The following is a 17,551-nucleotide window of genomic DNA, read 5'->3' as shown; positions in this document are numbered from 1 at the left end:
TTGTAAAAATAGTCAAACTTTGTTGTAAATAACTACGAAGACAGTAATTTAAGGGATAAATAAAACATTATATCGATAGTTCCCGTAGTATTGAAGATACTAAAATGTCTGTAACAGAAATCTGGGTGCAAAAGCTATGGTTGATGTGTACCGTTAAAGTGGTCATAACTCGAAAACGGTACACTTTATCAAAACTTCATTAAGTTTCTTCAATTGCAAATTTGATTTTACAAAAAACTGTAATCACAAAAAAAACGACGGCAATTTTTCTGTCCGTATTTCTCTATGGCTCTAAAACATAACACAAAATTAAAAAACGTTACTTAAAACACCTTTAGGTGGTTGGTGCCTTCCTCTCATTAAAAGAGTGATTCCAACCCCCCTAAAGATTTATGGATCGCCCCTAACGTGATCGCAGCACCAAAGAGGTCCTAATAAAAATAAGTGATGAGTTAAAAAAACAGACTGCCTACAGACTTTTTGTCAAGATAGTACAAACACCGCCTTGGTTAAATAGATAAAGGTTATGTAAATTCAGGGCATTTTTTAAACTGCTTGTAATTTTAGATAGGTAAGTCAGATCTTGAAAATTCTTGATCCACAAGAAAGGTCATTTCAGAACCTTTCTGAAAATATATGAAATGGCAGGTTTTCATTCAAAAACCACCCTTTTTTGTAAATTGTGAAATTTATATGCAGCAGTTTTTTAAGCACAACTTTTGATGTGCCTTACTAAATCTTATAAATTTCAATAGGGACTTATGGGACCCCAAGATGAATCGAATGAGGCCAATACGGTTAAAATCGGCTCAGTCAGTGACGAGATATTCCAGTGACATTGATTCGGTACACATGTCTACATACAGGCAAACACACAGACATTTGCTCAGCTGGTGATTCTGAGTCGATATGTACAAATGAAGGTAGGTCTAGGAGCTCTAATTAAAAAGTTTATTTTTCGAGTGATTTTATAGCCTTTCCTTGGAAAAAAATATTTTTTGTGAAAAAATCGGTATTTTTTTTCGTGCACCTTTTTCTGAATAGTTCTTATCAAGACATAAAGCTTTGCCGAAGAAACCAAATCAATCAGAAAATTATTAATTCAAAAGATACTGATTTTTCGAATATTTAAGTACCATTTTGAATGGACTGTTGTCAAATTTTTTTGAACACTTGTATGGGTGATTCAATGCCATAAAATGACTACTTTGGTCATAGGAAAGGCCCCCAAAAAGTTTGAACCTAATTAAATAACATATAGAAATAAAATTCATTTTCCCAATTCAAGAGGAATTGCTGTTTGGTCAAATTTAAAAATGATTAAGTAACGATTTACTCAAGCATATTTTTGGGATTTTCTATTCATTTTCAGTGATTGGCTTCAGTACAATGTTTTTTTTGGGGAATTTCAACATTTCAGCAACGCCTAAGCCCCCGAGTTCAACTTCCCAGTCGGGACTCGATGACCCGTTTCCGACCCAGTGTGGAACCCAGGCAGGGCACACGCTACTCGCACTAGAGTACAGCATAAACAGCAGGAACAATTTAATACCGAAAAGTTAGCCATAAGCACTTCTGACAGTGCGTAATATTTCAGCTTCATTTTATATTTATGATTCGCGATAGTACTGAGGCAGTGGCAGCATAAAAGTAGAAGCAGCAGCAGCATATATACATAACGTGTGACGCAGCTAGCATAATCCGGGGAGGAAAGGAATTTTCTTCGCCTTTTCCGCTGAAGGAGACGAGAAAGTGAGGTTAGGATCATGATTTTCAATTATACGGCGGATGGCAAATGAATAATCCCGCGGTTGGTTGCGCAGCTCAGCGCTGGTCTGGGCTTTGTGGGGCAGCACGCGAAAAGGAAAAAAAGGAAGTTACTGCTCCAGTCTAGTTGGAGTGAAACTTGAAACATTAAATTAATATCACTCATAATTACTGGCGTGGTGCGCGGTGGCATACATTTTTGCTGGAAAGTTTCGTGAGTAACGATTTTAGACACACCCGGAGGGAGGTTTTTCCTTTGTTTCAAGGGGGAAGAAGTTATGATTTTCTTGTGCTTTGTTGACACCTAATTTAAACGTGATCAACTGGTCATCTAATCTTGGTGAAAATCGTTGAAGTAGAAATTTGAATCAAATTTGTCAGTACTTTGAACATTAAACTTTTTTAACAATTTTTAACACCAATTCCACAATTCTTGGAAATTGTAAAGAAACTTTCTTTACACCCTCGTAGTCGACCGCTTATGACGCCCAACTTACAACATTTAAATCACCAAGAGGGGACAAGTTTTATGTGAAATGGCAATGAAATGGAGCCGTTGATGAAATTTTATTTGTTTCCAACAACTTCACCTTGGTGCTGATTTGCCTTTCTGAACCGCCAAGGATATAAGGTGAAGGAGGGGTGTGGTTCACGTTACGTACTTTTATCAACTTTGTCGACGCAGTTACACCCAGTCATCGTGGTAAACAACAGCAAAGACGAGGAGGAGTAGGGTTTGGTCGCCTGTAGTTAAATCAGACTGCCAGACTCTGGAATAGTTTCGCCGGAGGACGCCGGAGTACTTCCTGTGGGGAAGGAAGTGCTTAGAACGGGTACTACCAGGTGTAATAAATCATCCGCTTCTGGACAGCTCTCGACAGAGCTCACTGTGTTTTCATGGAGTTGAGAAATGGTACTTGCATAAATTGTTGTAAAGTTTGGGGGAGACAGAAATGCAAGACTTTCGAGAAATTTCAAATTGAAACAAAGTTTTGAAAAAGTACAGCAATGCAAATCTTAGCAACCCCACCCAGAATCATTTCATCTGTCACTGAAAAAACACAAAAGTCATGAACTCCCACCCGGAACCCTCCAGCTCCGACCCCGAAGCCAAACTGCTCCAAACGGTGCGCCACTGTCTGGAGGGGGACTCGTACCTGCGGCGTGCCCGTTGCGACATGCGCCGCAAAGTTCTCGAAACGATCCAGGGCACCGGCGAAAACCTGTTCGCTGGCAACACTGCGGCTGACCAGCAGCTGCCACCGCGCCCGATCCGGCTGATCAACCAGCTGATCCTGGAATATCTGGACTGGTACAACCTGCAGTACACGGCCGAGATGTTCGCCGTGGAGTCCGGAACGGGCCGGCTGGAGGCTCCCGTGCGGCGCCAGATGCTGCAGAGTTCGCTAAAGTCGGCGCTGGAGGATCCGGTCGAGTTCCAGCCGGACCTGCCGGTGCTGGCGGAGCTGGTCATGAAGTTGACGGTGGACGATATGGAGTGATTGTTGAAATAAAACATTTGTCTCAGATTTAATCACCAAGACGTGTTGATTGAATTCTAAAAGTAGAACTTGCGAAGAACTCTGGCAACATTTCCAGAACATTAACTTTTTGCAATCCCAAAACCCCCCTCATAAATCCAACAAAGGAAAAAGTTTCTTTTGCTCGTCTCATTATTTCACCTCAGCGAAGGGATCGGGCCATCATCAATCATCCACCGGGACGGCGTTCAGGGCGTGGAAGGGTTGCCAGCATGCTAGGCACCAGCAATCTGCTATCCAACTGGGTCTAGCTGGCCCCGGAACCCGATCAGACGGTAATAACTAAATTCATGCCATTTCAATAACAAATACTGTTAAAATAACAAAAAGTGTTATGGAATATTCTTGCAAAATCCATTTTTGCATAAGAGTTCAATAACAGTTTATGTTATCATAACAAAAGTTGTTATTGGTCTGTTATTGTGTGAGAGCCAAAACAACTTTGAAATAACATTTTTTGTTATGGAAGAATAACTCCAATTGTTATTAGGATGATCGGATTAGTTGTTAAAATAACAAAAAATAATAACAAAGATTTGTTCGAAAAATAACTTAAAATGTTATTAATCTGTTATTACAATAACAATTCAATAACAAAAAATTCATAACGGCGAATAACAAATCTTGTTATAAATAACAAAAAATGTTATTGGCCTAGTATTTTCCAATATCAAAAAATGTTATTCCGGCGTTATTTCCGTCTGCTCGGGAATCCACTAAACTTTTTTTTGCCAGGCAGGTGATTTCACCGAGAAGGATTAACCGTGACCGTTCGCCAATCGCCGATCTCGGAGCAATAAATTTTAATAACTGCGCTGTTTTCGAAGCATCTCAAGTGTGGATAATTGGAGGACAAAGCTGTGGGTAGAGAACTTGCCGTGACCTTCAAAAGATGGTTGAGTCTTTAGTTTTTTTTAAATCGACAAAGTTGAAGAAGGGTGATCACAAAAGGTGATCTATTGGAAATCATTTCGTTCCCAACTATTAAACCTAATTGTATCTAAGTTGGAGAAATTTTGATTTGTTTTCTTATTCCTTTCCTATTCCTTTTCCTATTCCTTTTCCTATTCCTTTTCCTATTCCTTTTCCTTTTCCTATTCCTTTTCCTATTCCTTTTCCTATTCCTTTTCCTATTCCTTTTCCTATTCCTTTTCCTATTCCTTTTCCTATTCCTTTTCCTATTCCTTTTCCTATTCCTTTTCCTATTCCTTTTCCTATTCCTTTTCCTATTCCTTTTCCTATTCATTTTCCTATTCCTTTTCCTATTCCTTTTCCTATTCCTTTTCCTATTCCTTTTCCTATTCCTTTTCCTATTCCTTTTCCTATTCCTTTTCCTATTCCTTTTCCTATTCCTTTTCCTATTCCTTTTCCTATTCCTTTTCCTATTCCTTTTCCTATTCCTTTTCCTATTCCTTTTCCTATTCCTTTTCCTATTCCTTTTCCTATTCCTTTTCCTATTCCTTTTCCTATTCCTTTCCTATTCCTTTTCCTATTCCTTTTCCTATTCCTTTTCCTATTCCTTTTCCTATTCCTTTTCCTATTCCTTTTCCTATTCCTTTTCCTATTCCTTTTCCTATTCCTTTTCCTATTCCTTTTCCTATTCCTTTTCCTATTCCTTTTCCTATTCCTTTTCCTATTCCTTTTCCTATTCCTTTTCCTATTCCTTTTCCTATTCCTTTTCCTATTCCTTTTCCTATTCCTTTTCCTATTCCTTTTCCTATTCCTTTTCCTATTCCTTTTCCTATTCCTTTTCCTATTCCTTTTCCTATTCCTTTTCCTATTCCTTTTCCTATTCCTTTTCCTATTCCTTTTCCTATTCCTTTTCCTATTCCTTTTCCTATTCCTTTTCCTATTCCTTTTCCTATTCCTTCTCCTATTCCTTCTCCTATTCCTTTTCCTATTCCTTTTCCTATTCCTTTTCCTATTCCTTTTCCTATTCCTTTTCCTATTCCTTTTCCTATTCCTTTTCCTATTCCTTTTCCTATTCCTTTTCCTATTCCTTTTCCTATTCCTTTTCCTATTCCTTTTCCTATTCCTTTTCCTATTCCTTTTCCTATTCCTTTTCCTATTCCCTTTCCTATTCCTTTGTATTCCAAAGAAACCATTTTGCAAATTTGGCAGCTGTCCATACAAAAATGATACATGAAAATTCAAAATCTGTATCTTTTGAAGGAATTTTTTGATCGATTTGGGGTCTTCGGCAAAGTTGTAGGTATCCTTTTCTTAAGGACTACACTGAATAAAATGATACACGTTAAACAAAATTTGGAGATTTTTAATTAAACTTTTTGCCACTAAAACTTGATTTGCAATTACACACTATTTTTATTTTTTTTTTATTTTTTGATATGTTTCAGAGGACATCAAATGCCAACATTTCAGAAATTTCCAGTTTGTGCAAAATATCTTTGACCGAGTTATGAATTTTTGAATCAATATTAATTTTGTCAAAAAATCGAAATATTGGTCGCAAATTTTTTTCAAATTCAAAATTTAACAAAATCAAATTTGCAATCAAAAAGTACTTTAATAAAATTTTCGTTTTCTTGTTGAAGCCATTTTAAGTATTATTTTTTTTTTTGAAAATAGACGAAGTTTTTCATTTTTTTTAAATTTGTGCACATGTTTGGCCACGCCTGAAAAAAATATTTTTGAAAAGCTGAGAAAATTCACTATATTTTGTTTTTTTGAACTTTGTTGATACGACCCTTAGTTGCTGAAATATTGCCATGCAAAGGTTTGAAAACAGGAAAATTGATGTTTTCTAAGTCTCACCCAAACAACCCACAATTTTTTAAAGTCGATATCTCAGCAACTTTTTTTTTTAATTTACTCCAGATCGATAAAAAAAACCTCCTTCAAAAGTTACAGATTTTTGAATTTTCATATATCATTTTTGTATGGACAGCTGCCATTTTTGTATGGAAAATTATATGGATGGAACTAATGATGCAAAATGGCTTCTTTGGGCATACCGAAGGCACCAACAAAGTTTTAGCTGGATAAAAAAAACAAAAATTAAAATTAACAAAGGCCGATTTCGTATCGAACTGCTCAGTTTACAATCGGTGGTACAAGATTATTCAATGAAAATTTTAATAATTTGCAAAAATGTATTTTGCCTCCTTAATTTTTGGGAAAATTTTGAAGGGGGTTGGACAAAAACTTTACAATGGAGTAATTCTCGCTGAAAGTGGACCACTATTTACACAAGGTGCTCAAAAATCAAAAGCAATGTACTTTTCCAATAGCCCCCACAAAGTTATGAACAAAACCATGTTTGGTTGGTTGAATTTGTCCTCACCTCGGCGCCACGTAGCTAAAACATTTTTTAAATTGGTAATTTTTTGACATAGGCGCGTCTACAAAATTGCTAATAACTTTGCCAAACTTCAACGAACCCTTGATGTTTAGGGTTGTTTTGGAAAGGAAATGAGCAGAGCTTTCGAATGCATTTGTCAGAAAAATACCGTTCCATACATTATTTAGCCACAAAACACCAATGTATTTTTAAAAGTCATTTTTGAAGGCCGGCGTCCCGCTTTATCGAAAAACTGATAAATCCATTCGAAAGCTGAGACGATTTTACATAAAGGACCAATAAATCTAAGGTGTATGTTCCTCCTGTCTTTTTTAATCTAATTTTGATTCTGTGAGCGCAGCGCTCCGTTCGCATTTCGGGCACCCAAAATATTGCAATTTGCTTGCCTCATTTTGAGGTTTTGTCAAAAAATATAGGTGCTCACTTTTTAAATGATAGTTTTTTGTCCAAGGATCAAAATGCACTTTCGATAATTGACCAATATTTATGTTTTTTGGGTTCTTCCAGGCAATTTAATGTCGAAAAATTGTGTTTTTTTTTTTTAATTTCTGGATCTGGAATCAAATTTCAGATAAACAGTTAAATTAGGAGCCACGCCCAAAAGCTATTTGCGGTAATATGTTGTATTTTTAATCGCTAGTGAGTTCGGTCATATTTCATCTTTCGCTCACCTTTAATTGATATTTACTCACGGATTTTTTTATGGAGAATGTTTTTTTCAACTTCTGATTGTTTTGAGAGGCCTCGTGGCGCGGTGGTTAGCGGCTTCGGCTGCCGATGCCTATGTGGCTATGGGGAATAAACGCAAATAATATTTGAGCGTGACTAAAATATCACTGTTCACTGTTTATCTGAAATTTGATTCCAGATCCGAATTCAGCGACCAAAATAACTATAAGAAACCATACTCTGGCCTACAAAACATATACCGCATGTAAATAATAGCACAGACAACAGACGTAGCAGCTAGAACAACATAATTTGAAAATCGTGTGTAAAAACATGGCGGGTGATACACTAACGCCATCTCGTAGTCTATTGCCACTTGCAAGAATAAGCCTGAATGTAGACAGCAGTGCACCACAGTTTTTGCAGGATTCGTATTCTTATTCTCACCAACTTGATTCGATGATGCTATTTTTTTTAATAAACTTTCTTTTTTTTTTTGCTCTGAAAAATTAAAGTAATTTGAAGCGATACTGGGAATAAATACTTTCTACATTCCAAAACTATTTTTGATTTACACATCAATTTTCTCGACTAAAGGAGGCATGCAACTTTTGGTGAGAGTGAGAATACGCCCAACCACGTGCTTTTCAATTTTGTTGTTTACATTCGGTAGCAGTGTGGGAAAGTTGTCAAATCACATCTGCGACGACAGCGCCACATACCGCTTGCCATTCTCGATAAAACCGTTGCATGTTTTTACACAAGGTGGTTATCCAGCCAAAACGTCTGTTGTCTGTGATAATAGGCCGTGCTTGTTAATTCTGAGAAATTTGTAAAATTGGTACTTTTTTTTCTCACTAAAGCTTAAATATTTTGGCACTGGAGTATCGAAATTAAGTTTCCTTTTAGAGAAAAATGTTCGTGGTGAAATTTCCTACATGCTACATTTACTAGTTCTACTGAAAAAAAGTCGACCCAATTGTAAATGAGCATTTTACAAAAAAAAAAATAAAAAATAGCAATTTTTCGACATTAAATTGCCTGAAAGAACCCAAAAACATAAATTTTGGTCAATTATCGAAAGTGCATTTTGATCCTTGGACAATAAACTATCATTTAAAATGACAAAACCTTAAAATGGGGCAAGCAAATTGCAACATTTTGGGTGCCCGAAATGCGAACGAAGCGCTGCGCTAACAGAATCAAAATAAGATTAAAAAAGATAGGAGGAATATACACCTTAGATTTATTGTTCCTTTATGTGAAATTGTCTCAGCTTTCGAATGGATTTGTCAGTTTTTCGATAAAGCGGGGCGCCGGCCTTCAAAAATGACTTTTAAAAATACATTGGTGTTTTGTGGCTAAATAATGTATGGAACGGTATTTTTCTGACAAGTGCAATCGAAAGCTCTGCTCATTTCCTTTCCAAAACATCCCTAAACATCAAGGGTTTGTTGAAGTTTTGCAAAGTTATCAGCAATTTTGTAGACGCGCCTAAGTCAAAAAATTACCAATTTAAAAAAATGTTTTAGCTTCGTGGCGCCGAGGTGAGGAAAAATTCAACCAACCAAACATGGTTTCGTTCATAACTTGGTGGGGGCTATTGGAAAAGTACATTGCTTTTGATTTTTGAGCACCTTGTGTAAATAGTGGTCCACTTTCAGCGAGAATTACTCAATGGCTTTATGTGTTATTTAGTATTGAATACCTTAAAAAGAAATGTGTTTCATAATGAAGTGTTTCAGCAACATTCAAACAAGGGGTTAATTTTTGATCAGTTTTTCAATCCAAACTCCTTCCAAATCCCCACCCTTCCAGGTCAACCCAGCTCGCGTGCAAAGTTTCCTCAAAGCCCCGGCTCAACCACACAGAAAAAAAAAGTTGAATTTAGGAATGTTGAAAATTTGATAGGTTGAATATTAACTCTATTTTTGAGTAATATTACCTAAAAAATGTGTAAAAATGTGAACCTGATGAATATTCATCAAAAACTGATGAAAATTCATCATTTTCTGGGGTAAAATTAATCATTTTTTTTGCCACAAAATCTGTCACCATTTCCTGATGAATATTACCATCATTTTTTTTTCTGTGCAGCCAACTTTCCACAAATCCCGTTGTATCGTTTTCGGAATCTCAATTCCGTAGAAAATAAATTAAGTTATCCTCGTGTACTGATTGCTCTCATCGACAGAGCCAGCTGCAGTCGAGGATGACGACGACGACGACGTGTGGCATTAGAGCTAGAAGTCACTCACTACAATTGACATTGTAGTCATGTAGTCGATTTGTGCTCAACTGCAGCGCAGTACCCGGGATCAGGATCTCGATTTCCTTGACTTACTTGGGTCTTTGGCGAACCCCCCAGTCAGTTGGGGCAGGAATCGAGATTGATGCCTTTGCAGAGCAGTTTTCGAAAGGCAGAGACGATGTGATTCCAAAGCTAAGAATGACGGATTTAAATTTTCGTAGAATCAGACTTGAGCATTCAGTAGAGAGGAGAATTGAGAAATCAAGGAGGTTGCAGGATTAATGGGGGTGGGCGAGGAGGGAAGTAGGTCTCTTATTTCAAACATTGCATACGAATCAAGTTTGTGTACATCGGTTAAGGAAGCTGCAGGGAAACCAGTTTTCAGAGTTATCTAACGAAGACAACCCCCTCTTGACTCAGCTTTCCTGTCGAAGTTGAAACTGTCAGTCACTGGGTTTAGTTTGCAGTGAAGTGATTTTGGAATCGTTCGTAGTACATTTTACTTAATAAATCGAAATTTAAAAATCAACTCAACTTGTTCATCAATTATGATTGGAATAAGAGTCGGAGTTGAATAGTTTACAAATTCCAAATCCATTCCATTTCACAGTATAGCAAACCTGCAACTGCTACACAGTTGCTTCCACATTTCATTCAACTAACGACTCGTGTTTCGAGGAAAGTTTCTCTGTAAAGTTGTCAAGTTGGACGAAATCTTAGACCCACCAGTACTTGACCACACCAACTCACACTTGCGGGCTGTGAGGAGAGCTTTCGACAGATGAATCAAGGCTTTGCTAGTTGCTAAGGCCAACCACGTGCGCGGCGCCGGCAAAGTGTGATAAAAGTTTAGAGAATTGAAGAAAATTTCGAGGAAAAGTTTTTGGCAAGTGCTTTCCCCTCCCCCTCCTTCTGTCAGCCCACGATTTCACTTTGATTAACTCGTGGAAGAAGTGTCCACGTGACAGCTGATTGAGTTCGCTGATTAGAATTTCAGGGCGAGTTTGAACTTGTGCGGTGATTGGAGATTGGCGCAAAATCAATCACGTTCGAGGACACAATTGAATATTGAGTAGTTTGATGGAACTACTCTCTTTTTTTTTTAGGATCCCGGGCAGACGGTAATAACAAAATTCATGCCATTTCAATAACAAATTCTGTTAAAATAACAGAAAGTGTTATGGAACCTTCCTGAAAATCCATTTTTGCATAAGGGTTTGATAACAGTTTATGTTATCATAACAAAATTTGTTATTGGTCTGATATTGGTTGAAAGCCAAAACAACTTTGGAATAACATTTTTTGTTATGGAAGAATAACTCCAACTGTTATTGGGATGATCGGATTAGTTGTTAAAATAACAAAAAATAATAACAAAAATTTGTTCGAAGAATAACTAAAAATGTTATTAGTCTGTTATTACAATAACAAGCCAATAACAAAAAAAATCATAACGACGAATAACAAATCTTGTTATAAAAACATAAAATGTTATTGGCCTAGTATTTTCAAATATCAAAAAATGTTATTCCCAAGTTATTTCCGTCTGCACGGGATTGGTTACAATCAAATATGAATGTGTTTTAAAACTTCAAATTATATTGTTAAAGTTGTTAGGAAATTTAAAATCCGTCCAAATTGAACGCTCTCCAACTAATGTCTTGGTTTCAATTACACGCCCCTTAATGACCTTTCGAGCGCCACCTTGACCGTATCTAATTAGTCGGGACACCCACCGTAACCTTCGACTCGAGTGCTCCCGAAATCATTGCCAAATTTAAGGGCCACTTATTCACGTGCTAACACAGGCATCAACCAAATACCTTCCAAAGGTCGGTGTCAGATTCTATGGGCCATTTATCCTGCTCGCAGCAGAATAAATTCACAAATGCCTCACTAATCTGCCTCACGCAAATACAACTCGACGCGCTTTCACCCACGCAAACAACAAAAAAAACGAACCTTCAGATCAAAATCGAGTGCCCATTTCGGGGAAAGATTTATTGCCCATGGTCGAAAATGGTCCATTTATTGGATTTCCATCCCAAGGCCGGGGCTGGGTTTTCCCAGATTTGGGCTTCGTTTTGTTGTTTAATTGCCCCGCCGGAATGATTTCTATGGAGCTGTCATTGTGTGTTGGAGCTGGATTTTGGGGCTTCAGCGACGTCAGGGTCGTGATTTTTTTTTGTTATATCTACGAAATGGCACTTTGCCAAATGGTTCATGGTTGGCAGGTAGAGAGTTTTAGAATCAATTAAAGCTTCAGAATTTGAGCCTTGTTTGGTTGTGTGTTTAAAAACATAAAACATATTCAACTTAATGTTTTTGCGGGGGTTTCAATTACTAAACTCAATTTCAAACTTCTCTAGACGAACCTGGCTTAAAATCTACAGAAATAGCTATCATAAGAAAAAGGAATTAATCTGAGCATTCAACGTTATTGAAATAATACAACACACAACAGCTATTTCAAACAATAACCAGAAAACAACACCCAAGTAAAGACAAGTACCATCTTATAGTGAAACTGTCATGTCTTGGCAACACTGCGCGCCAGGATTGGCGTCACCCGTTCTGCACCACCCTGACTGTGCACGGTGACAGCTGAGCTGCAGCGCAAACCAACAACAACATCCGTCACTCCATCACCAGCAGCAGAAGGAATAACATCGTGCCTAGTGTTTGTGCTACATAATTAGAAGTCTATTAAAGTATTGAGTTAGTTACTAGTACCGTGTTCTTTCTCTCTGCGTCCCGCCTGTCCCTCCTCCCAACCGCATTCACAACAGTTGGCGACGAGGATGAGATTTGCGGAGAAAATTGCGGATTTTCGTTTCGTGAGTAGAACCTAACCTCACAGTTCAATGCCGGAGGAAATTGCGGCGCGTGCTGCTCAAACGCCACCCGATTCGTTCGTGTTCGATCTCTGCCATCCGGCCACAACAAAATTCGATCGGTGGTTCTGGAGTTTCAAGGTTGCGGGGGAAAACAAGCGGGACAGCATTCTACACTGCATGGAAGTCTCGATTTCGGAGAGAAAGTTGACGAAGCCATCAGCCGACGATTCAAGGAAGCACTCCGGGAATGTGAGCTCCCGGTGCAACTGCTGCCGGAAGAGGAAGTCGAAGCAAACTGAAGGTACACAATTCGCTGTGAACGATCCGGCCGGCCACGGCCCGACACAGTTACGTGAGATTCTGCGCGTCGCAGAGGTGCGAAATACAACCAAGGCACAGTGGGAAAAAAGGACCCAAAAAATTACCGCAACATGATTTCGCGCAAACCATCGATTGCTATACACCAAAAGCTTCGTTTTTGCACCAGGAACAATAATCCGATGAAAAATCGCACTGCACGGGCCGGTGGCCGGAGTACAGGCCACCGGAAGATCCGGATTTTTGGAAAAAGTGTCAGATTTATCCAATTGTGAACTGATAAGCTTTCTTCTACCATGAATAGTCATGCAAAGTAATCCTAGAATAATATTAAATACCATAGGACCCATCGGAACCGGTTCCACTGATCTCCGGTGGCCACATCCGGAACCGCATTAGGAAACAGTGTTAACCAGTCATGCGACGTATCAAACTTCTTGATTTTGGATGGAGAGTATCCTTAAAATGTATTTTTACCTCCGGTGACCGGTTCCCAGGTTCTCCGGTGGCCACATCCGAAGATCATATTTGGCAAATTCCTGAAACCACTCTTGCGACATATCAAACTCCATGTTTTTAAGAGGGGAGTGTATAACTCATGTCCCCATCCAAAATCAAGAAGTTTGATACGTCGCATGACTGGTTAACACTGTTTCCTAATGCGGTTCCGGATGTGGCCACCGGAGATCAGTGGAACCGGTTCCGATGGGTCCTATGGTATTTAATATTATTCTAGGATTGTTTTGCATGACTATTCATGGTAGAAGAAAGCTTATCAGTTCACAATTGGATAAATCTGACACTTTTTCCAAAAATCCGGATCTTCCGGTGGCCTGTACTCCGGCCACCGGCCCGTGCAGTGCGATTTTTCATCGGATTATTGTTCCTGGTGCAAAAACGAAGCTTTTGGTGTATAGCAATCGATGGTTTGCGCGAAATCATGTTGCGGTAATTTTTTGGGTCCTTTTTTCCCACTGTGCAAGGGCTTGCTGCAGCTGCGGGAGGATACGAAGCAGCTTTTCTTCGAGGCGGAATTCCGTTCACCCGTTTGCGTCATCTGTGCTGCGAATCAATTTCCATACCCGACGTTCAATCCGACCAGAACTTGCGGGGTAAGTTGCGATGCCTTTTTCAACGTGCTGAGGAAAGCGACGGTCGATATGATTTCTGATGGCGATCATCTCACATGGCCCCGGTACGTCGTCGATTCAAAGAAGCTCAAGGTTACGGTCAGCAGGACCAATTTGCGGAGGAGCACCTACGCCTACTCCAACTGCTCATGGAGCAACTTGCGCTGGATCTTCCCAGCAACTGCGAAGCGGCATCTGCGCCACCTTCAACTGCTCTAGGAGCAACTTCCGCTGGACGTTCCCAGCAAATTGCGAAGTTAACCTTCATCCGCTCACGGAGCGAACCTGCGCTGGACGTGCCCAGCAACTGCGAAAGATATACGAAACCCTTCAAGGGCTCATGGAGCAACTTCTGCCGGACGTGCCCGGTAATTCTTTTTGCGGAGAGGCAGCTGCGCCAACCAATCTCCAACCGCTCATGGAGCGAACCTGCGCTGGATGTGCCCAGCAACTTCGCACTGCTCAACGAGCAACATCCGCTGGACGTGCCCAGCAACTACTACAACCAAATACTGCTACTACTACTGCTCATGGAGCAACTTCCGCCAGACTGCCCGGCACCTTTAAGAATTCGGAGTCGAACTTACAGCGGACGTTCCCGGTACCTGCGGTCGTACTGCCGACGTCATCCTACGGAAGCTTCTACCGGAACCGATGAGCGGAACCAGAAGTTCACCACAACGGAGGGGAGAGCTGTCATGTCTTGGCAACACTGCGCGCCAGGATTGGCGTCACCCGTTCTGCACCACCCTGACTGTGCACGGTGACAGCTGAGCTGCAGCGCAAACCAACAACAACATCCGTCACTCCATCACCAGCAGCAGAAGGAATAACATCGTGCCTAGTGTTTGTGCTACATAATTAGAAGTCTATTAAAGTATTGAGTTAGTTACTAGTACCGTGTTCTTTCTCTCTGCGTCCCGCCTGTCCCTCCTCCCAACCGCATTCACAACAGAAACACCTTTCACCGGTTCTTATTTAAACACACGCGTGGTTCCATTACACGTCCTTACGGCAAAACCGAGTCATGTGCAAGTTTAACACTAAGTTGTACTTAGACCTCTTATGCACACACACACTCACTCACCTTCACACACCCACCAAGAGAGCTGCTGGTAAGAATGTCGAGGTGACATGCACTTTTCTTCCATTTCACGCTCCCTTGGTTTGTGTAACACAACACCTTCTTACACACATACGCACACACCCACTGCATTGTGTTGTGTATGTGGTCTGAGGCAAAACATTTTGCAGAGTGCCATTCATCACACCACAATTGTTCGTTGGAGGGGCAAAATAGGGGGGAAGACATTCCTGGAATGTTCGTTTGTGGAAAACTTGTCTCAGAAGAGGTTTTGCGTTTTGTTTCGACGGCTCTTTGTTTAATTTGGTGACGGGTAATTCAATTTTAGTCCAACAAGAAATATCGTTTTTATTTTTCAAATTATACACAGCAAAAAAAGGAGTAATCCAGCTGCCTGTAAAAGGCTTCTGTGTAAACAACATTTTGCATTGTTTTATGTAATTTTAAGTTACATTACACGCAGAAATATGTAGCCAACAAATTACTAGCAATTCCGTTGTGGAACTATTTACTTTTCCTGTTTCCGAAACAGCCTATTTCTTATCACCAAAAAAAAGAACGGAAATTTAAATTCTGGCCTTTTCTTTTATTAGATCCTATAAACCATAAAGAGTTACCACGATTTTGCGAAACACAAGTTACGAAAAAGTCGTTGGTCGTTGTTCATGATGCTCGTTTTAGGTCACTTGCGACATTCGCTTTTGACGAAACAAAAATTCGCAATATAAAAAAATAGGAAATTTCAAACTCGTGATAGTTACAAGTAAATCCATTATTTTTTATATATTTTTTGTAATTGTCTGCTCTTCACCATTGTAACACTTTAAAAATAACCCTAAAAAGTTACTCAAACACGAAATTTTTAAATTTGAAACAATTTAAACTATTTTTGTTCTAAATGAGAAAATGAAAATAAAATGAACACTAAATTTCCCATAAAATAGCACATTTTTACACCAAATTTGCCAAATCATCACCGTTTCAGGCATGTTTATAATGAAAGGGGTTGTGCCGCCCCTCCGTCACGAGATATCGAAAAATTGATCTCAGATTCGTGATCAGGGCAGTTTCACACAAATCGATGAAGGATTGGGGCAACGTTTTCTTATTTCTTGTGAGTTGACTGAGAATGACCCAATTGTAGTCATTCAATTCAATTATTTACGGTGACGTGTGTTACTTGTTTACATTTTTTTTCCTAAATTTATTGAATTGCAATTTCCATTTAAAAAATTTATGAAATGCAAGAGAAAATAGAACGCATATATATTAATTTAATTTATAAGCAAAAGATTTTTCTTAATATCTGTGGGCGTATTTTTTTCCGGGTTTAATTTTTTCCTGGAAATGGGAAAATAATTTTGAAATCTTCAGAATTCCTAAAATCCCGGGAAATTTAAAAAGTACAAAATAAGCTTAAACTGACATTTTTCAAGCTCAAGTATCAACATAGGTGAAGGAATGAGTACAGGTTTGCTACTGCCAAAAATTTGCTAAATATTAACAGACTGTTTTTTATGTTTTTGGTAGCATGTTTAAAATTTATAAATTGCTCCAAAGTGGAATAAATTTTATGAATGCTTGAAAGTGTCACTTTTAAAAAAGAGTAATATAGGTTGAAAAATGTTTTCTTAAACTTTTATACTAAACATGTTTTTGAAAAATGTTAGATATTCCAAATATGTTTTATTTTTATCACCAATCGAGTTGTATATGGGTCATTCCATCTGAAGCGGAACAGCATTTGAATATTACCCTCTCCGATCCTGCTCAAATTTGGCAGGGCTGTTGATACTATCAAAACATGCAAGAATCCCGAATTTCATCCAAATCGGACCACCCCCTCCATTTTTGTACCTCCCCAAAAAATCGACTTTTTGGCGATTTTTGACCAAACCTCCTAGTTTCAAACGACGATAACTCAGGAACCACAAATCTTAGAGGGTCGGTCTCATACTCAATTTTGAAGGAAATTGGACGTAGAATCCATTTCCGTGATCAAAATTTTGATTAATTTATTTTGTCTACCTGTATTGCGCAATTGAAAACTTTAAACGGCCGTATCTCAAAACACCCCAACTTATTTTTTTTTATTTGACCTCACCATCGTGTTCCCCGGCCAATTTTACATAAGAATCACTTATCGACAGAAATGAATATGTTTCGTTCCAGAGATATCGAATTTTAAAGTTTTGTGTTTTCGAGATTACCTACATCAGCTTCATTCGCCGCATCTGCTAGAAGCACACAGGCGGGCTGATCAATAACTGCTACCTGGCCATTTATTGAAATAATATTTCATCATAAATAATCTTTATCAAATTGGGCAAAAATTAACTGTGTAACACTGTAGGAAACTGGAGTTTAATCGCGAATGTTTATCTGTTCAAAAAAAAATGAATGAAATGAATTTCTGTGCTAACCCACAGGACAGAGCAATAACGACACACAGTAAAGGGCAGAATTGGATTCCGACGGAGCGAGCAGGAAAATGCAATTAATCTTGTTAGTAACACTGAACAATAAGTGCACGATACATTACTGAGTAAGAAATATGAACTAAAATTAATAAAATTTGTTGATACGTTTTACTCTAGTGAAGGACGATCACAACGAGTAGGAAAAGGATTTC

General features: G+C 38.8%; 2 protein-coding genes across 2 annotated transcripts in view; one reads left to right on the top strand and one right to left on the bottom strand.

The window, feature by feature from the left end:
• The window catches only part of LOC120428233 (zinc finger protein 39-like), a 487,119-nt gene that overhangs the window by 114,240 nt on the left and 355,328 nt on the right, over positions 1-17,551 (bottom strand). The window lies entirely within an intron of this gene.
• On the top strand, positions 2,817-3,296 carry LOC120424077 (uncharacterized). The gene has a single exon (XM_039588092.2). The coding sequence runs from the start codon at positions 2,838-2,840 to the stop codon at positions 3,267-3,269; it is 432 nt and encodes a 143-aa protein (XP_039444026.1). The 5' UTR covers positions 2,817-2,837; the 3' UTR covers positions 3,270-3,296.

This window comes from Culex pipiens, chromosome 2 (genome assembly GCF_016801865.2).
Source record: "Culex pipiens pallens isolate TS chromosome 2, TS_CPP_V2, whole genome shotgun sequence".
In the NCBI taxonomy this organism is placed as follows: domain Eukaryota; kingdom Metazoa; phylum Arthropoda; class Insecta; order Diptera; family Culicidae; genus Culex; species Culex pipiens.
This window is presented reverse-complemented; position numbering and strand designations above follow the sequence as displayed.

Coding starts and splice junctions, on each gene's coding strand:
- LOC120424077 (XM_039588092.2), top strand. CDS start 2,838: ATGAACTCCCACCCGGAACCCTCCAGCTCCGACCCCGAAGCCAAACTG.